Source organism: Taudactylus pleione, unplaced genomic scaffold, assembly GCF_031769625.1.
Source record: "Taudactylus pleione unplaced genomic scaffold, aTauple2 ptg000201l, whole genome shotgun sequence".
NCBI classification, from domain to species: domain Eukaryota; kingdom Metazoa; phylum Chordata; class Amphibia; order Anura; family Myobatrachidae; genus Taudactylus; species Taudactylus pleione.
In genome coordinates this window covers 27,262,166-27,284,101 of record NW_028284603.1, presented here as the reverse complement: position 1 = coordinate 27,284,101, position 21,936 = coordinate 27,262,166, and the positions used below count along the sequence as shown (strand labels likewise).

General features: G+C 41.6%; 1 protein-coding gene across 5 annotated transcripts in view; it reads right to left on the bottom strand.

The window, feature by feature from the left end:
* The window catches only part of UBR2 (ubiquitin protein ligase E3 component n-recognin 2), a 157,385-nt gene extending 135,731 nt beyond the window's left edge, over positions 1-21,654 (bottom strand). For 3 of the 5 annotated variants that reach the window (XM_088477299.1, XM_088477297.1, XM_088477298.1), the window contains exons 1-2: positions 21,495-21,654; positions 13,030-13,289 (exon numbers count right to left, since the gene is read on the bottom strand). In XM_088477299.1, the coding sequence (XP_088333425.1) occupies positions 13,030-13,289; positions 21,495-21,575 (341 nt within the window). In that variant the 5' untranslated portion in view covers positions 21,576-21,654. The remainder of the gene's footprint in view (positions 1-13,029; positions 13,290-21,494) is intronic. The other 2 variants (XM_088477295.1, XM_088477296.1) reach the window with 1 other exon arrangement.
* Positions 21,655-21,936: the final 282 nt, after the last annotated feature.

Genomic DNA, 21,936 nt, shown 5'->3' with positions numbered 1-21,936 from the left:
GTACCCATCAATCATGGCACTTCTAGTAATAGGATGGGCCTAAGGTTAGAAAGTGAGTACCCATCATTCACAGCACTTCTAGTAATATGATGGTCCTAAGGCTAAAGAGTGAGAGTACCTATCCTTCAGAACACTTCTGGTAATAGGATTGACCTAATCCTAAAGTGTGATGGTACCTATTCTTCATGGTAACTCTGATAATAGGATAGTACTAAATCTAAAGAATGAGTGTACCCACACTATCCAATGGAAGGAAAAAAAAAAAAACCACACAGGGTAATACAATGGTAATCCGCTAACCAAATAGGTTTAAGAAATCTAAATCAATCAATCAATAAATCATCCACAAATGCTTATCTGACCTAGTCTTAGACCCCTGAAGTCCAGTTAAAACCGGCCAGTTGGTTGCTGTTTTATAATGAATGGAGGACAAGGACTATGATAGACATGCCTTTATCTTCGTTTTGCCTACTGATTTTCTACATGTTGAGTTTATAAATACTAGTTAAGTGCAGAAAGGGCCCTAATTTTCTGATCCCGACAAAGGTTTTCCAGCAGCTTTGTGTATAAAGCCAATGTGGATTATTACTTGGTCTATTGATTGAAAGCCGTTTCAAACAGAAGAGGATTCCCAATTGACTACATGAACCATGCACCATGACTTAAATATATACTGCTGTTCCCCTGTTCTTTGGCCAATTCACATATTTCATGTACAATAAAAGGGCAAGTACCAATATATAGGAGCTGTATAAACACCTACTTGCAGTTATATCTAAAGTAATACTCATTTTATAACTTCTAAAATGTAGTTTATAATTTTTCTTATGTTATTATTGCCTTAAGTGCTGTAGGCATAGTTCTATCAAATAACTAGCAGCATTAAACTTGCACATAGGATTATTTTCCTTATAATACCAGAATGCATGGGAGCGTGGCTGGGAAGTTAGCGGACTAGTGTCCGTGCGTTAATGGACGTCACAATCTAGCACTTAGATAACTGGATCTCTACAGTATCTGTTTTTAGAGGATGCTACTCACACAAGTTGATCAGGGCTAGGTAGGGTAAGACACAAATGACTCAACGTGACGGGAAGTGGTAGGGAACAGTTGCTTTGTCGTTTCACAGCAAAACTGTAAATGAGGTCAAGTTCGGCTCTAAGTCTATTTCCTGTTTGTGAACAGCCTGTTTATTTTCAGACGTTTTAACATTCAAAGCAAATAGCTGAGTCAAAGCATAGTTAAAAGGGTAAAAACTGAAATGAAGTGTTACACACTAGGTTTGTATCAACATTTATATATTGTGCACAAGTGGTTGAACGCTTGACTTTCAAAGATGTAGGACCCCTACTAAGAGCACAATACAGTTGCACCAAGCAGTAACAGTACCTGTCTAACTGGATCTATGGGAATAGTGGCACAGGATACATGGGTGGGAGCTTCACCCGTAATAAGGGGCAGTAGGTGATTGGGTTAAATTCCCTATTCAAGTCTAAACAAAAGCAAAACCAGCTTGAAAAAGTCCAGAGATGGATGAAACGCGTTGCTGCCCTCCTTGTTTGGTCGCATATTGTAGAAGCTTTACTTCCTCCAAACCACCTCTAGCTTCTCTCTAAGGCCGGAGCACATTTGTGATCATCAGCATACAGAGTCACTACCGGCAATTGTGTCAGGTTGCATATCCCTGCTCCTACACAGGAGTGAAACGCAGCCATGAGTTGTAGCAGCTGCACAGCACACTGAGGTGTGCAGCCATTTATAATAAACAAAACCCTGGCATCCACGGTTGATTATTTGATGCAGCCAGCTACTGGTATATAGAGACTTCTTGCCCCTATCTCTGTACTTCAGCAGTGTTATATACTGGTAGGTAGCAATCTATATATACTCTGAATAGGAGCAAGACCCGACAAGAAAGGTGACCTCATGGGAATAACTATTACGGTAACGCCAATACGATAAGCCAACTCTGGTTTATAGACATTGGATGGCTAATTTAAACATCATTATATTAATGCTGTATTTGGATGAATTCTAGTGCTTGCTGAGCATACGACAAAGCAGTGTGAATAAAGATACATTTACTTGCTGCTGCTATTAGACTAAATACATTGTTTCAGTATTTAAAAAGACATTGTTATATTACTATCAATGTGTAGTATTTAAGTTAATACAGCTGTATATTTAAAATTTATGAAAAAGTGTAAGAACAAGGGCCTATAGTGTAATATGGTCAATACATTTGGCATACTGCACAGTAAATAAAGGCGTACCGTATTGCCCCAAATAAACAGGCATATAGTAGGGTCATGGATCCACACCAATACCACATCCACTGTAGAGAGTATGTAGCCTTTTAGCTTCCACAACCAGAAAAAAGGTGAAAGAGGATGCTCTCATAGTATAGTATATTAACACAATTTATTATGGTATCACAAACAAACACACATAAAGGTGGATAATTACATTTGGATAGAATCAAACAAGCTTATCTGAAAGTAGTATTAAGGTCACCGCGTCGAAGTCCAGCGAATTACGCCTAAGTTACGAAACGCGTTGAGGACGCAGTGCCCTTAATACTACTTTCAGATAAGCTTGTTTGATGCTATCCAAATGTAATTATCCACCTTTATGTATATTTGTTTGTGATACCATAATTAGTTGTGTTAATATACTATACTATGAGAGCATCCTCTTTCACCTTTTTTCTGGTTGCAGTAAAAAACCCAGTACCTTCAGAAAGATGCCATACCAGCAGTCCAGAAATTCTCCTAATGGTGCAGATAACTCTCCTTGATACCTTGATAAAGATTTCTATATTGAAACGCGTTGGTTAGGAGAGTTATCTGCACCATTAGGAGAACTTATGGACTACTAAAGAGATTGGTCCAGATTGTCTTTTTGGACTATATCCCAGTATAAACATCTGTGCCTGGCTTCTGCGGTCTTCCCTTTCTGGACTTCATCTTTGTTTAGATGGTGGAATTTTTTATTTAATCCTGCATGCTACATATGTATTTGTGGAATAAATACTGAAGAAACCATGATGTGTTTAAACTGTTATCGTCCTATGTGAGTTGGGTACAGAATTATTTGATATATAAAATATACCATTATGTGCTTTATCCCACATTGTTTGAAGTGAGTGTAGTAAGTTTTACTTGTTCTTCCCTGTGCTGGGTGTATTCACATGCTGATTGTGGGAATTCATTCTTAAAAGAACCTGCTATGTGCTTATAGCCATACAAACCTTACTGAGTATGGTACGTTCTGCATAATTAGGAAAAAAGAACATTTGATCTGCCTTTAAAAGGACTTAAATGTGTATAACTATCGAAACTATTCTACACGTGTTTTTTTTTGTCTTTATACATATTGTACTGATGAGGAATTATCCAAGAAAGTGACAAGCTGCACAAGATTTATTTATAAGTATATTCTAAGTGTTTAGGAAGCGCTTCAGAGACCATCTTCCTTTATTTTTATACACTTATCACAGCTATTTGCTTAGTGGTATTCACACACAGTTATGTCTTCGTTTCATATGTTTTAGCCAGGGAGTTTAAAGGAAGGTAATTCCTTCACACAGGGAGAGATAGGTGTTGTGTAGTCTTAACCCTTTATCAAAATAACCAGTCAATGCTGCCAAAGATACTCTATTTCACATAATTATTACACATTCTCATATCATCATAATGGGCTAATCATAATGGTCCTGCTATAATTCTATATATAGCCTCGTTCTACTAATACAGTACAGGTTGAGTCTCCGATATCCAAAATGCTTGGGACCAGGGGTATTTTGGATATCTGAATATTCCGTATCTAGGAATATTTGCATATCATAATGAAATACCTTGGGAATGGGACCCAAATATACACACAGAATGCATTTATGTATTATATACACCTAATACACACAGCCTGCAGGTAATTTTATACCATATTTTCAATAATTTTGTGGCTCAAACAAAGTTTGTGTACAAACATAAAATTCAGTTAAGTTTCATATACACCTTATACACACAGACTGAAGGTCTGTATACAATATTTGTGCTTTAGACAAAGATTGTGTACACTGAACAATCAAAAATCAAAAGGTTTAAGTTTCTCAGTCAAGCAAAAAAAAAAATCAGAATTTTGGAATATTTGGAGATGGGAGACTCAACCTGTATTATATTCCAACTGATCAAAGAGAGACACAAAATACAATGGTTATCTCCTGATTAAATGTAACTAATCCCCCTTGGTAACTGCATAAATGGTCACTATTATATTCATTATTTAGCACGCACATTTTTTTTTACTGTGCTATTTAAATGTATTTATGTTGTACTAATGAGGATTCACATCATATCACGCACAGGTACAACTCAGTATGGATTCATTTCTATTTTTAAAATCTATTCACATTAATCAGCAATAAGGTTATGGCTGCATCTGCGGCATCGTTTAGCTGGTGCTGTTCAATCCTAGCATATTATTGAGATCAGTGCTATTATGAATGGCCTTGACAAAGCCTGAATGGTGAAACGGCCGTAGGCTCCCTGCAGCCGTTGCCTATGTTCTGAATATATTGATATGCACTGTTATTGTTAATGCGGTTAAAGTGAGATTGAAATACAGTATGTGTCACACCGTAGTCCTGGTGACTTTTTAAACGTCTCCAAACAGAGCGGTGACAGCCTAGGCAGAGGACAGGGTAATATAGGAGCATACAAGTTACGCCGGTGCTCACTCGGCTTGCAGTGCAGCAGCCGCTAGTAGATATTATTGGTGGGGATAGAAGAGGCTTAGAGGGGATTAATAGTGCCACAAGCGCCAGGGATCCACAGAGAGAGCAGCCCATCATAGAAGCACTGATCACAACAATAAGCGAAGAACGAACAGCAGCAGCTAATTGATACGGCAGATGCAGCCCTAACCTGCCATAACCTTATTAGCGATTATTGTGAATAGAATACAAATGAATGCATACTGAGTTCTACCTGTGCAGGATATGATGTGAATCCTCATTAGTAGGACAAATACATTTGAATCGCACAGTAAAAAAAATTTGTGTGGTTAATAAAGAATATTATACGAATGGCAAAATCACTAAAGCTGCACACACACACGATTTAGTAAATGAACGATTTTAGAAAACGACTTTCGTTAATTTTTTCAAGGGAAAAATGAACGAAAATCATTTACTAAAATAGTTCATTTACTAAATGTAATGAACAATTTTTTGGAACTACAAACGATTTTTGCATATTAACTTAATGAAAATCATTGAGTTGGCCAGTCTGACTAAACTACAAACGTGAACGCGCATGAACGATAATCGTTCATCGGTTTCACTCAGAAAGTGAACGATTTTTTCAACGATTGAACAATATCGTTAATGATAATCGTTCAAAAAATCGTTTGTGTATGCACCTTAAGACTATAGTAGCCATTTATGCAGTTACCAAGGGGGAACGGATTGGATACATTTAATCAGAAGATAAAAATGACACATAATACAATGGTTATCAGTTGGAATATAATACTGTATTAGCAGAGCAAGGCTATATATAGGATTATAGCAGGACCATTATGATGATATGAGAATGTGTAATAATTATGTGAAATAGAGTATCTTTGGCAGCATTGATTGGTTATTTTGATAAAGGGCTAAGACTACACAACACCTATCTCTCACTATGTGAGGGAATTACCTTCCATTAAACTCTCTGGCTATAACATATGAAACAAAGACATAACAGTGTGTGAATACCACTAAGCAAATAGCTGTGATAAGTGATATACTGAAACGGAAAGACACAGACAACGGTTGTTTTGTTGAACATATATTTTAATATTCTTTACTATTTTTCATTCCTTTCTTCACGTTTTTTTGTTTTATATTTCACCTATTTCAATTGATGAGATTAATACATTCAATACATATCAATAAAGTTTAGAACTATTAAATTATATTATTGTGGTTCCCACTGCACCCTTGAAACTACTGACCCTTCTCTTCGTGTTTGTGTGATCCTGTGTTATTTTGACCACATTGTTTTAGCATGTTTCATAGTGTCACTGACCGTATTAAGAAAAAATATATGAAGAAATGTTACAACTTGCTATATGAAATTAGCCAAAAAGGAGTTTTCCCTTCAACACAAAGTAGCTTTCCCCCAGGGGGAACGGTGATAAATTGGGGCTTAATTTCCTGGGTCCCAATCTATATGTCTGGGACCTCCGCGGAAGTCGCCACTTTCTGAGCTTTAGATGAGCTGGAGGGGTGAAGCTGAGTAAATTGATAAAGGTATACAATCCCAGGATTTTGGACAGTTTCCGATTTCCCTGGAATTTTTACCACCAAATTCTGTGTATTAACGAGATTCTTGTGGTCACTGCGGCAGCCGCTCCCAGTGACTCTTTACAGGCTCAGTGACCACATGCGCGAGCGGCACGGTTCTAAATGCAGTGTCTGCGATTAATGCGCTGCCCTACTGACGCTGTCATTCAGTGAAGGGGCAGAGAAGGATTTCAGCGGGCAGGAAAGGTACAAGTTACGTGCTTAGTAGTATATGAAGCACGCCACTTCCTCCTGATGAGTCTTCTATGCTGGCTAGCCACAGAGAGAGACAGTCACAGGAATCTGCCGTAGGCAGCAGTAGTAGGGAGAGGAGAGAGACAGAGTGGGAGTGTTAGGGTCTTGGGAACAGCTGTATTTGTACTTCTTGCTATTGCAGGGGCACTTTCTACAGAAGGAATAATCAGGACACGAGTTGTAAAAATAAAAATCACACTGACATTGGCAGGGAGACTGAGGAAGTCTTTGCATTGCCCTGCCCTTGTATTTGAAAAACCATCTTGCCATAAAAGAATTGTATTAAATTTGTGGTGCACTGTCTGAGTGGGGAAAAATACAAAAAAAATTTTAAATAAATAAAAAATACCCCTTTTCCACTGCCGCAATAATCGGGTTATTTCCATGTCTACCCGGGTCGCGGCTCAGTGTAAAAGGGTCCTTGAAATATAACTTGGGCCGAGTGACCCTGGTCTCTACCTAGGTTGAACATGGGAAAGCCCCAGGTAATGGTGCAGTGTAAATGGCGTGACCCAGATAATGCAAAAAAGCTGCTGATTGGCACTTCAGTGAGAAGTCACCACCCACTTTTTATGACCTCATCTTTGTGAGCCCATAAATAAACTATTTCTAATGACATACAAAGATTTTCCAGAGAATACGTGGGTACATGTCCTACGCCCGACTGCTTTTTTGAGTGTTATGATCGCTGCAATGTTTATAAACTATGTTCTTATTCTGTATTGTCTTGTACTGTAAGTCGCTGTTTTATGTGTTTCCTCATTTGTTAATGTACTTTGTGAGGCGCTGCGGAACCCTTGTGGCGCCATATAAATAAGGATAATAATAATACAAGGTGCAGTGTAATGGAGTCTGACCCGGGTTGGAACCATGATGAACACCCGAGTCGGAACAGGGTTTTTGGTGGAAAAGGAGTATTAGAGATAATATATCCATGTACCTACAGCCTGTATATAATATTAAAGCTGTGTCTAAAAAGCTTTTTTCTTGGAGACTGCATTTCAAAGTGCAGCAGTAGTACCATTGTGGAATGTTATTTGTGTACTTTATGCACTGTATTCTGGTGCTTAATAGCAGCAAACTGATATAAAAAGTAAGACACATGAAACTACCTCTCTGGTACCATAGTAATACCATTTATATATCTACAGACTAATAATAATAACGCTGTGGAGAAAAGATGTCAAACACACATGTATTTCTTGTGGACTGCACTTTAAAGTGCAACAGTAGCCGCAGTACCTTTGTGGAATTATATTTGTAGACTCTGTGCACTGTTGTCTGGTGTTTAATAGCCGCAAATAGATTTAAAAAAAAAATAAGACAAATCTCCTCTGGCTACGGGACCGTTATTGTCTAATTCAAATAAAGGTGCGTTAGTGTAAAAACACACAAACCTTATGTTTGCATTTCAAAGTGCCACGTTGGTATTTTATATTATGGAAACAGCACAAAAAGCCCACCTTCGTATGTTACTTATAATAAAGATATGTGTCAGACGGATGTTTGGTTTAATTTTTTTACAGCTGTGTCAAGCAGCAAAATGTTAAACTTGCAGTCCTATTTTAACAACCTGGGGCGGTTCTACAAAAGTTTAAATGCACATTTAACAGCCAAATAAAAAATAAAAGTACGACCAAACGAGTCCATGGTCATGCCAAGTTCAAGTCAAATGAATATTGATGAAAGTTCACCACCTATGAAATTAAACTATTTGCTATTATTTTGGGCCTCAGAAAACACATCATTAATGCAACTTTAGCGTGAACGACAGCTTCAGGCGGACTGGCGTTCAACATTTTTTATACATTACAGGATTTAAGGTAATTATTAATTGCTAAAGGGTATGAGGGGATTAACCTTCCAAACAGACTGCCACACAAAATAGAGCTGTTAATTATGCCCTGAAAATCAAATAAAAAACTATTCAGGAAATAATCTATTTTCAAATGGTGGAGGGGAGGGAATTTACTGCTGCATTTGATGAATGGTCCTCTACTGCTCATAAAATATATATGAATATCATCTTACATGGCCAAAATAAGTTCCGCAGTGTGGGTCTGTTTATGTTAACGCATCAGAGTTTATTTATCGATGGCTGGCGAAAACTGTCTTGACATTTTCGGAACACGTTTAAATGAGTTTAATGTGACGCTTGAAAATTATATTGTAGCAGTCGTCACAGATGGTCCAAACGTATGGTGCGAGTTGGAAAATTTGTAGCTGCTGAACCCCAGTTGTGTCATCTAGTGCACAGGCTTCACCTTGCACTATGTGATGTTCTCTACAAAAAGGACGCAACTGAAATTACACAATCTACTAAGCCCTCTTCATCCATAATAATGGCTGATCTGCCCTCGTCTTGTATAGACGACGTCAACGATGATGATGGTCATCATGTAACTCTTCCTAATATAGATGATGTCTGGCACAGCCACAGCTGTATCAGCAGGTGATATCGCAGCTCAAAATATGGACATGGACTTAACCATGCTTAGCGTAGAGCATGAACGTGCCTTCTCTGCAGCCGGGTATATAGGGGAAAAATCCAAAGATTAATTAGCGATGACACCCTACTTATCAGTCTAGCCAACTAACTTCTATTTTCCAGTAGAGATGTGCGCAGTTTTAAAGTTTTCCTTTTTTTTTTCCATCTTTTCTTAAACCCAATACAAAAATTAATCCCTGGATTGTAGCCTGGTAATGCCGAAATCCTGGGATTTATAAAGAATTTTGGGACTGGAATCCCTAACAATGATTGACCACTATATACACCAGGGGTAGTCTCAAGAGCTACTAACAGTTCACGTTTTCCAGACCACCTAGCTGGTGCACAGGTGTAGTCATTACTCACTAACACATTTGAAAAGATCCACAGGTGGAGTTAATCATTACACTTGTGATTCTGTGAGATCTGGAAAATATGCACTGTTGGCAGTTCTCGAGGACCAGGATTGGCTACCCCTGGTCTACACACTGCACAATACTGCCTTCTGAGAACAGATGTACAATCAATGAAAAGTGCTAATTTTGGATACAATACTTACATAATATACAAGTTAGCAGTATGAACTATAGGCATTATATATTTTGGTACACTTTGGACAACAATATAAGGGAGTTCCTGTGCAATACTAAAAAGCGATCTTGGGGATGCATAGAGATGACACTTCTGCTCCAATACTTACTGTATGCAATACACACTAGGCCTGATTTAGAAATGTACGTAAACCAGATGGTTTACGTACATTTCCGATGGTGGAGCACCTGTGCAGAACGAGTGCATCATCACACGCACTGCCCCCCAGCCGCACCCATTTAGGGGAGGGGGCGACGTCAGCCTGCTTTCCAGGATATGGTGGCGTGTTGCCCCAGTTTTCCGGTAGTGCAGAGGTCAGGGTCTCCGTTGGATCTGCGATGGTGACTGGAGACATCTTTTTCCCTCAGACGCCTCCTGCAAGCATTAGCATATTAGTTGTACGGTATTTCAGAGTCGCTTCCCTGCGGCTGTGCAATACCGTACACATCGGAGTCGGACCCACTTTGTGATCTGAGAGGACTTAATAGCCCATGTAATATAAAGAGAAGCTTTCATTTGTATGAACAAAACACATTCGGAGGGGAATAAGTAGCAATCACATTGGCTTCTGCAAATTGTAAACATTGGTCTATTGTGCCCACCCCAGAATACGTATCCTATTATTACTCCTTAGATACTGTACTACATTTTCCTAAAATATCATCATCATACAGGTCACTATTAGAGTTTAGATAGGTATCACAGGTGTTGGTATCATACTCCAGATACACAAGAGGGACATGTGAGTACCCCCACAGAAGAGTTATTATCACAGAAAAAATTACATATACATATAGAAGCTATTTACTTCTTCTAATGTAAGAAAATATATAATTGATAAAACAGTAGTTTTAGAACACTTGCTTCGATCTTCACTATCTTTTAAGTTTATATGAATATTTTGGTTATTTGATTTCATTTATGGCACAAGTTTAAGAATTAATAAACAAAAGTTATATTTAAATTAATTAGCATGCTCAAAATTGTTGTCATTAGTGCACTCAAATATATAGACCTCCTTTTTGTACAAACTACACCAGTCTTGTACATAAAATTCCCGTGTACTGGGGTAAATTGTCGTCACTACATAAAATAAATGTGTTCTTATACACCTAGCGCCATACTGAGCCGCTCTCTGAGAAGTTTAGCGCAGTCTTTTCTTTACATGTTGCGTCTCATTAGCCGCAGTGAAACACCACTGAATGTGACCTACAGACGCTGGGCTGCGACGTTAACCGCACAGGAATTAGCTTTAAACACGTACAAAGTCACAGATGAAGCACAAACGGAACTTGAAGTGAGAAAAAGCTGCGGCTGCAGCATCGTAGCACTCCGTATGCAGATTCAGGCTCCTCATTAGCACACAGATGTACAAATGTCACACATCAAATTGATCACCGCAATCTAGCAAAGTCGTTTTGTTGCTTCTATTTGTGTGAATAAGAGGCACATTTTGAGCAAAAAGTAAGCTCTGTGCGGCTGACTCACCAGGAACCTGGCACGCTGAAAGGGGCTGTTTGGCGTAAGTGAAGCCACCATTGTACGAGGACACATATGTAGAAAAGGCCAGTTCTGCATTTGTACACACACTATACATGAGAATAGGAACTTCTCCTGTACAGACAAGTTTACAACATAATAGCATCACTCAAGATAAGTGTAGCATATGGATACATCAAATTTAAAATGTGCATATCTTAAGGAGTTAACCCTTTGTAAAGACTTATATTAGTGATAAAAAAGGAAAATTATTTCAGTGTATGTTCAAATATAACAGCTTCATGTCTATAGAAAATAAATAGCTTTGAATCCACTGATGGGTTTTTTTACCAGGACATGGGTTGTATTTATTTACACTTATGATGCAATCCCTGTAAAGCTCCAGTTATGTGTAGTTATCATGGTAACTTTATGGAGATATCATGGACTGCGAGATCTATTTGCTCCAAAGATATAAATATTTCAGATATTTGCATCCATAATTTTCCTCCATCTAGAAGAGCACAAGTCCTCAAACCCAAGGGCCCCATACACCTGCGATACATCGCAGGATCGCTGAAATCCAACATGCTGGATTTCAGATATGTCGATCACGATCAAAAAATTATGGCGATTGGCAGATCGGTGAAATTTAACATGTAGAATTTCACCGATCCTGCGACGAATCGCGGAACATCGATGGCCGCCGACCGGCGTTTCTGATCCCATTGTGACGATCCGTCGCAGATGTATGGGTACCTTTAGTCCTCAGGACCCCAAACAGTGCATGTCAAATAATTAGTTCCACCTGTGGATCTTTTAAAATATGTCAGTGAGTAATGAACACACCTGTGCACCTGCTGGGTGACCTGGAAAACATGAACTGTTTCTGAGGACAGAGTTTGAGAACCACTGCTCTAGAGCAGTGTTCTCTAAATTATTTTATATGCAGGGACGGACTGTTTGGTCATAGACGGCAGCAGGCCTAATAGAATACAGAGCATAGCTAGTCTGAAACGTAACTACATAGCATACATGATACGGAGGCTCAGGGTTTCAGCTAGCTTTTTAGCACGGAGGACTGGGTATGTATAGTGTGGCAAACAAGTAGATACCGTGCAATGCTGACCTAGTGCCAATTACTCTAATATATTAGTTAGGTCCATTTCCAGTATATTAAAGTGCTCACCATCTATAGTCAAGTCAGTATTTACAGCCTTAAATATCCACTGTACACAGATTAATGTCCCACTTATTTAGTATCTTGCCCACCACATATAGCTTTATGCCGAAAATAACAGCTTAATGCCTTATTATATAAATAGCCCCAAGGGTAGCAGCTCCACTATGCATAGCCCACACCTGGCAGGGCAAATTTACAACTTACACATCCACACGGGTTCATCATGTCAACATGAGAATGTCGACACGGTCTTAATGTCGATGTTGAAGTGGACAGTGATGAAATGTCCATGTTAGAATGTAGACATGTAGTCCCTTATGGCCCAGCGGTGACTTACCTGCTCCCGACGTCTGCAGTGGGAGCAGGTAAGCATGTGACTGCGACTTCCGGGCCAGAGCTCCGATCCTCTGGTGTTTGGGGGGAGTATTTCTATACTCTCCTATCCCTAATCCCTACCCCTCCCTCTAGTACCAATATTTGGAAACCCCCCTGCAGAAATCCTGCATTTATCCCTGCAAAGATATGTTAAATTAATCTTCTTTCATACATAATCCATGTGAAATTCTAAAGTGCAACAGATCACATACTGGAACTCATTGATGCTTGCTTTCTAAGAAGGTGATTTGAGAACTTTATAACAGGTGCCGTACGGGTTTATAAGGTTATGATGATTAAGGATGTAAGACCAACACAGGTACCCACCTGCAGGAATAAGTCGGCTCCCCCACTTTAAATACTCGCCCACACAGCTGAGACGGTTTGTTTGCTTGCTCCAGCTTTTGCAACCCAGTGGCAGGGTCCTCTCCACACAGATACCACTCCAAAGGTCCCAGTAGCGCATGCTGGGCCAACATTTCTTCATGGTCTGTGACCGGGTCAGCTTTACGGCAGTAGATTTTGGGAACATAGTGAGCAAGGTACTGGTAGACTTCTTTGGGAAGATCAGTTGCTTGGAGCCATTTCTTTTTAAAGACAAAGAAGATCCAATAAACACAAAACTTATACATACATAAAAGCAGTATACACAAAGCAGTGTGTTGTGCATGTTAAAACAGCAGATAAGTAGTAAAAGTGCTGTAGGCGCAATGTAACATTTATTGCTAATGACGGATCATTAGGGCAATAGCAGAGACCACAGGTTATTAACAAAACCATGCTTTAAGAAAGTATGGTTTTGTAAGGCACGGCTGGACAAATCCTAAGAACTGGTAGCCTATGGTCCTAACAAGTTAGCACCTATTACAGGAGAGATCCACGGAAGCACAATCTCTGGCCCTTTAACAATCAGTTCCTGCTGACTCCGAGTTTTCACCAATTGGCTTTTAAATTCCACTTTATGCCCAGTTGAAAAGTAACACTTGTGTTCATTTGACATAGGCCCTGATTCAGACCCACTCGCGAGCGGCTGTCCGCTCGCAAGTGGGTCGATGGTCTGCACTGCGCATGCGCACGACGGAGGGAGCTCCGTCGTGCACATGCGCGAGACGCGACGAGCGAAGGACTTTCCTTCGCTCGTTGTGTCTGATCAAAGGGGGCGTGCTGTCGATGTTGATTGACAGCACGCCCCCTTTGGTGGGCGTGCCTCCCAGACGGGGGCGTTCCCAAGGGAATGCCTACCGTCAGAAGCCGGCCCCACTGACATCACTAGTGATGTCAGTGGGAGTGATTTTGGCTCTGATAGAGCCAAAATCACTCCGGGCCTTGCGGTTGAGAAACTCAACCGCAGGCTTCGGCTCGCAGTGGCGATGGTCGCAATGGTCAAGACCATCGCGACCATCATCCTGCACGCTCGTATAAGCTGTGGGTGGTGACCCACAGCTATACGAGCGTCCAGGAGGACGCTGCATAATTATGGAGGTGGGCCCTGATTCAGAACGTGAGCTCTGGTCAGAGCGTCCGGCTCTGAATCAGGGCCATAGTGTATATACATACTACATACATTGCATAGTGTTTAGCGTTCTTTTTTACAGCGCCAGGGTCACGTGTTCAATTCCAACCAACCCTATATTGATGTGGAGTTTGTACGTTCTCCCCGTATTTGTGAGAATTTCACTTTGCTTTCCTCCCACACTCGAGAAACATACTGATAGGTTACTTGCTGAAAAAGAAAGAACCTCTGTGTGGGACATGGAATTTAAACAACAAGTTCCAATGATAATGGCTACACAGCACTGTATGGAGAACACTAATCATAATAAAGTGCTGTGCAATGAAGCTACAAGGAGCAGGTTGTATTCACCCCTCTGGCTTTACTGGGAAACCTGCAGCTGGCTTTATCTGTACTGCTGTAATATGAAGTGACAAATGACACCCATGTACAAATCGCAACCAAACTTTCATACAAATGGTAGAGTAGAATTCTTACTAGAAAAACACAAAATCATGGCAAGTGGTATTCTGCACATTGAGGATTATTTCTCTGTACACTTGCATTGAATAGGTCACTGTAAAATGCCTGCACAATATATATGTAGGAACGGCTGTATTGCTCCATCTTCTATAATAAAGGCAAACTGTATCCACAGACCATATCCAATAGCCCCAACCTCTGGCCAAATTATCATGAACAAACATTACAGACATGTTCTAATACAACTACAGTAGCTTCTATACGCCATAAGGCACGAGATGCTCTGAGAGGAGTAGTGCACCGTATTCATCTTTACATCTAGCACCGTATACACATGGCAGAATCAGCAGAAAGCAGCTCACGGTGTAAATAAAGCACGATGGAACTTGGTGTGAGGAATAGCCGGGGCCCGCTTGTATTTCAGCTCTTTTTGCACAACTTCAGACTCAGTCGCACACAGATCTACAAATGTCGCACATCAAATTAGAGCTAGCAATTAGGTTTTGTCGCTCCCACTTGTTTTACGTATGTAAATAAGACGCAGATTTGGAGCGATAAAGATACTCTGCGCACCGGGAGAATCTATTTGTGCGACTGAAGCCGCAAAGTAATAATGTGAACACGGTTTTACACATATAAAAAGAAACATACATTTAAAATGAGCTATTTGATGTTTCCATGTCATAATTGGAAGAGGGTTTCCACTGCACTCTAAAGCTCCAAGCACTTTATGTAAGGTCTTCTGAAACTAAAGCTACCTTCTAATAATAACTAAGGCATGACCCATCCATAAAAGAACTTGTGCTGTACTGTTCCAAGTTATATGAGGAAAATAAATAAAGTTGCTTAATCCATTGCATATAATCTGACCATCAAAGAAGCAGGAAAACAAATATCTATAATCTATACAAAAAGTTAAGTGGTCAATCAAATTAGGAGCTTTGCAAATTAGCTCGTTCCAGCACAATCCACAGGAGATGCGTAGTGTGCGCAAATCCTGTAACTATGGTAGGCTTCATTTCAGCATTATAATATGCACCCCAAAGGAAACGCCAACTATAATGCAAGGTGTAGGGTGCTGCTGTCAGATTTCAAACGCCATCACAACATCCATCGCTCTTACTTGGATTGAAATAAAATCTATACTTTTGCGGATATAGGACCATATTCAATTTGAAGCGAAATGACGTTATTTTCGCCTGTTTTAATTATCCCGTATTCAATTTCAAAGACTTTTTGCCGGTCTTTGAAAAAAAACGGGGATAACTTTTCACCACACAATAGATGGCGAAAAAAGGTGCAAACTTGATGTTTAGGGGTGGAAGCTTAAAAAAAAATAGCCTGCACCCCTGGGAATAGCCACTAAAAATGAACCGTATCAAATAAGTTGAAATAAAAAAATAGGGACACCCCAAAAAAATTATTTTAATTTTGGAGTTAAAAAACAAAAAATATAGGGAACAAGTTTTTAACTAACAAAATGAATTCAGGGGGAGTGCCCAAGTATGCGGCAGGTGTTTAAAAGGATGCGGGTGGTAGCTGCGGGTGCATTTTTTAAGAATTTTCCAAACGCACTTTAGGGACTTAAAAATATGCTTGCACTCATTTTGATGTACCCCAAATTTGATGGGAATAGTTATTATTCCCCCCTCAAAAAAACAGTGCTATTCTTCACCACTTCTTCATAGCCGCTTTTATGAGGGAGCTCCGTCGTGCGCATGCGCCAGACTCGACGAGCGAAGGACTTTCCTTCGCTCGTTGTATCTGATCAAAGGGGGCGTGCTGTCAATGTTGATTGACAGCACGCCCGATTTGGTGGGCGTGCCGGGGGCATGCCTCCCAGACGGGGGCGTTCCTAAGGGAACGCCTACCGTCAGAAGCCGGCCCACTGACATCACTAGTGATGTCAGTGGGAGTGATTTTGGCTCTGATAGAGCCAAAATCACTCCGGGCCTTGCGGTTGAAAACCTCAACCGCAGGCTCCGGCTCGCAGTTTCGATGGTCGCGATGGTCAAGACCATCGCGGCCATCAAACTGCACGCTTGTATAGGCTGTGGGTGGTGACCCACAGCTATACGAGCGTCCAGGAGGACGCTCCATAGTTATGGAGGACGGCCCTCATTCAGAGCGTGCGCTCTGCTCAGAGCGTACGGCTCTGAATGAGGGCCAAAATGTTTTATTGCTTAACAATAAAATTATTTAACAGAATCACAGAAGCAGAAATAACAGGACACAATGGTAGGACAGGTGCGTGTTATTTTGGTTACACAAATATCAATATTACCAATATTAAGCAATTTGCCCTACAACAACAGCCCCCCTCCTCGCGGCTGCCGCTGTGTGTGAACGGGCGGTCTGCAGACATATCTGTCCATCGGCTGTGCAGCACAGCCAATGCGATATATCGGTGACCGCCGACGTTCACCGACATATCGCGGGTACACACTGCCCGACAGGCAGCAGATACATTGGCCGATCAATTGATCGCCCAATATATCTGTCAGTGTGAAATTGATCCGGCCACTCAGCTAGATATCATCCATCGTTGACGCTACATGTGACCAGACTGGACACTGATGCTTTGCCAATGAGAAAAGCAAGCTGAAAGTCCAGCCCATATGTGTCCAGCTTTATATCTTACAAGTAATGTACAGAATAATAGTGCACTGACAGCTATGTCTATTGTATGAAGGGAGCATATATTGGTTGTGGGTTATACGTGCTATATGACATATATGTATGTATATTGTGTAGACAGCATGTAAATTATCCAGCCACTCAGATGCATCGCGTCCAATGACGCAAAACTTGATGTGGCCAACCTGGACACAAATCCTGTGCCCACGAGCAGAAAGATCAGCCCATGTGTGCCAGCTTTATACTGTATCACCATATAATAGAGAGTGACTGTGTTCCGTGTCCTATATGAAGTGAGTGCATATTGTTACTGCTCTGCAGGTGTGTTATGAAAAACAAATTATAATATAAAGTGTATATGGGCACTGCTCTATATATTTGTTATGACACAAATATATGCATGCATATTGTATCGAGAGATCACATATGGACCGTATTCTGTGTGTGGCCACTTTATTAGGTACACCTTTCTAGTGCTAGGTAGGACGCCTCAGCCTGAACTGGCATGGATTCATCAGGGTGCTGGAAACATTCCGTAGCGAATCTGGTCCAGGTGACATGATAGCTTCATGCAGTTGCTGAAGGTTTGTCAGCTGTACATCTCCTGTTACACCAAGTGATCTACTGAATTGAGATCTGGTGACTGTGGAGGCCTTTGGAGTACACTGAACTCATTGCCATGTTCGTGGAATGAGCTTCATATGACGTGCGCTTTACGACATGGCGTATTATCCTGCTGGCAGTAATCATTAGAAGATGGGTAGACTGCGTCCATAATTTATTGCACATGGTCAGCAACGATAGCCTGGCAGCTTCAATTAGTATTCAGTGGTCTAGTGTGTGCTAAGAAAACATTCTCTACACTCTTACACCACCAGGTAAAATGTATCCATAGATTAATGTCGTTTACGCCAAACTCAGGGCCTTCCGCCTGAATGTAGAAATGGAGATTTGTCACACCAGGCATCATTTTAGCAATCTTCTACTGACAAGTTTTGGTGTTCCTCTGCCCGCTGTAGCCTCAACTTTCTGTTTGTCGCTGGCAGGAGTGAAATTTGTGAATTTTTCACATCGTAGCCACATACAAAGTAATTTAGTGTACAAGGCAGACTAGATTATTACTTTTGTCCCAAAGGAACTGGTATAAAGTTAAAGATTAAGCATCACAATTCATGGCACAAGGCATGGCGCAGACCAATCACATCTGACCTGTATTTTTACCTAGATTAGCAACTAAAGCGCACACCGAAGTACATTAAATTCCAGTGGTCAGTGTTTCCTGGAAGTTTAGTTTTATTGCATTAGTGATTCTAATAAGATGCATATTTAAGAAAGCCTCTGGCAGGATACTTGCCACAGCTAAGATGCAAAGTCTGTGGAGCGCCAAATGGTGCGATTTTAGTAAAAGTGTATGTGAACACACATGTACAATATGTGTATTGCATGGACTGAGCAAATATTGATAGTGCTCTGTGTATAGGTTATATGAGATTAACATATATGTTATATGACACAAATATGTGGGTGGGGGGGGATAAACGGCTGGATTTCATCCAATTTTTACATACAATAGGGCCAAACCTGACACTGTATCGTATATCATCCCACCTGGGCTCGGCCTCAGAATTCAGCTCCCAAACCCCTCTCACAAGGCTCTAACCACCATGTCACTTTTCTGACTGCAGCAGCAGCAGCATTGTTGGCTGCGCCAGGCCGCTCCAGCAGCCTGCACTCCGTCCCCGACTCCTTCAGCCAGCTGTCTACATGCAGGAGGCTGGGGAGGTGGACACTGCCGGGGACAGGAAGGAGTTGAAGGTCTACACCTGGCTGCTGAGGGACAAGCTGGGGTTACAGCTAAAGCAGACAAAAGTGACCCAGCCGGGGGATCCCAACAGGGAGAAGGAGGTAACCACTGCCCCAATTGCTATATACCCTTACCCCCTTCCCTACTACAAGTACAGCTCAGGCTGCTATCCTGACCACCTCCCTACCCCCAAGCACTGCCCCCCAGTATTGCCCTAGCTACTAGCTACCCTTACCCCCTCCCTACCCCCAGCACTACCTGCCCTTACCCCCTTTTACCCCAACTTCTCACTGCCCTACCCCAACTGATGCTTGGCCTTAACCCCCCCTCAACCCCAAATGCTACCTGCCCCCAGCACTGCCCAAGCTGCCACCTGACCTTAGCACCATCCCAACTGCTGCCTGCCCTCATTGCCCATAATATGTGAAGGGACCCTAAAACAGTGGCGTAGGACCCCATTTTTTACAAGTGAGGGGTCCCTGGGCGATAACTGGCAAACGAGTAAAGTGAGCATCTCCCGTCTAAAGTGACAGGAGATCGCGGGCCGCTATTCAATTGTGCCAGAATTTCACTCTGATCGCGCCCATAGAGGTCAGGTTTAGCCGCGTAAAGCAGCTAAACCCGACCAAAGTGCTGAGCGCGATCGCGAAAAGTGATGTTTGGGCGCCCAAACATGTCACTTTTCGCACATTTCAGCTCTCATCCCCCAGGGGCTGCGAGCTGAAATGTAGCGCTTGGCAGCTGATCGCGCCCGACAGGAGCAAGAATAGAATAGCTCCGTCGGGCGCGATAGGGGATGGAGAGAATTGAATTCCGCCCTGTGAATTACATTTGCAATCCAATTCGAAACTCACACAAAAAAACTTATTTTTTTTGGTGTGCACCCCCTGAGCAAATAAAAGGTAGAGAAAAGCTTTATTTTAAGGTAAAAATGTCCAGCCACAGTGCTGAACCCGATACACCCCTCCATATGAATAATCATGTACTTGGAGGAGTTTAAATAACATTATTTGGAAATTGCAGAGTTTATCAGGATTATTTGGACTATCATTGTTCTTAGGACTTGCATGTTCTTTTCCCTGCAGTGGCCATAGTAGACCCTATACCCAGATACAACATTATACCCTGCCTTATATTCTTCTGCATTTTCTTTTCCCTGCATTGTACTACAAGTCTCAGCAAAGCAACACCTCTTATGTTTAAAATTAGGGTATGCAGTCCAAGCCCCCTCCCCCTTTCCTCTACTATGGACACGTAAGGTAGGGAATAATGGGGCAGATGTATGAAGCTCTGCAAAGTGATAAAGTGCAGAGTGATAAATGACCATCCAATCAGCTCCAAACTGTCATGTTACAAGCTGTGTTTGAAAAATGACAGTTGGAAGCTGATTGGTTGGTCATTTATCACTCTACACTTTATCACTTCCCAGAGCTTCATACATCTGCCCCAATGTTTTGTGTCTGGGTATAGTATCTCCTGTGGACACATAGGCAGGCTATAATATTTCTCAGCTGAATGTATGGCCAACTAAAACATGGTATAATGGTACATGTCTGGGTATAGGGACTTGGGTGGACATGTAAGGCAGAGTATAATGTTGTGTCTGAGTATAGAGTCTACTATGGACACTTATAGGGACTCCTGTGGACACATAAGACAAGGTAGGTATAATGTTATGTGTCTGTGTATATGGCAAAATACGATACCATGTTTATTACTATGTGTACTGGGTATAGTATTATGTATAGGGCTTTTTATGATGCTATGTGTATAAAGTATAGGGCAAGGTATAATGCTATGTGTATAGGGCAGGGTATAATGCTATGTGTGTTGGGTAAGGGCAGGGTATTATACTATGTATATTGGGTAAGGGCAGGGTATAATGCTATGTGTATAGGGCAGGGTATAATGCTATGTATATTGGGTATAGGGCAGGGTATAATGCTATGTGTATTGGGTATAGGATAGGGTATAATGCCATGTGTATTGGGTATAGGATAGGGTATAATGCCATGTGTATTGGGTATAGGGCAAGGTATAATCCTATGTATTGGGTATAGGGCAGGGTATAATGCAATGTGTATTGGGTATAGGGCAGGGTATAATCCTATGTATTGGGTATAGGGCAGGGTATAATGCTATGTGTATTGGGTATAGGACAGGGTATAATGCTATGTGCATTGGGTATAGGGTACAGTGCTATGTATATAGGGTATTAGGCAGGGTATATAGTATTATGTGTACTAGAGTATATAGGGGACTCCTGTGGACACAGCTGGGATACACACTCCGCTCCCCCGGGGCTGCCGCGCCCGCACACAGGGAGACCCCAGGACATCAGCCCTCGGACATCCTCTGCCCTCCCCGGGCACATACCAAGGCGACGTCTCGGGCTGAACAGCTCAGCAGCTCGCTCCCTGTCCCGAGTTCCTCGGACTCCTGCATCGGGGCCGCCATCTTCGCCAGGCAGGAGACTCACTGCACCGGATGCGGAAACACGTCACGGCGGTGACACAGCAGCAACAGCGAGAGGAGAGACAGCCATAGACTAGTAGTAGTAGCTCAGTAGTAGTGGTTGTCCCTGTCACCGAGCAGCAGCAAGCACACACACACAGTGACTCAGCTACACAGGGGCAGGTGGCTGTACTGGAACCACTTCCTAGCATATGACTGGTAGGGCATGGCGGGGACTTTACTTCCACAACAGCCATTATTCATATTAAATAGCCTTAGACTCCTACTTCTGGCACACTTCCCATACAGCTCTGTTATACACATTGTGAGCTGCACTAGAGTGTGGATATACACTGCTATCATT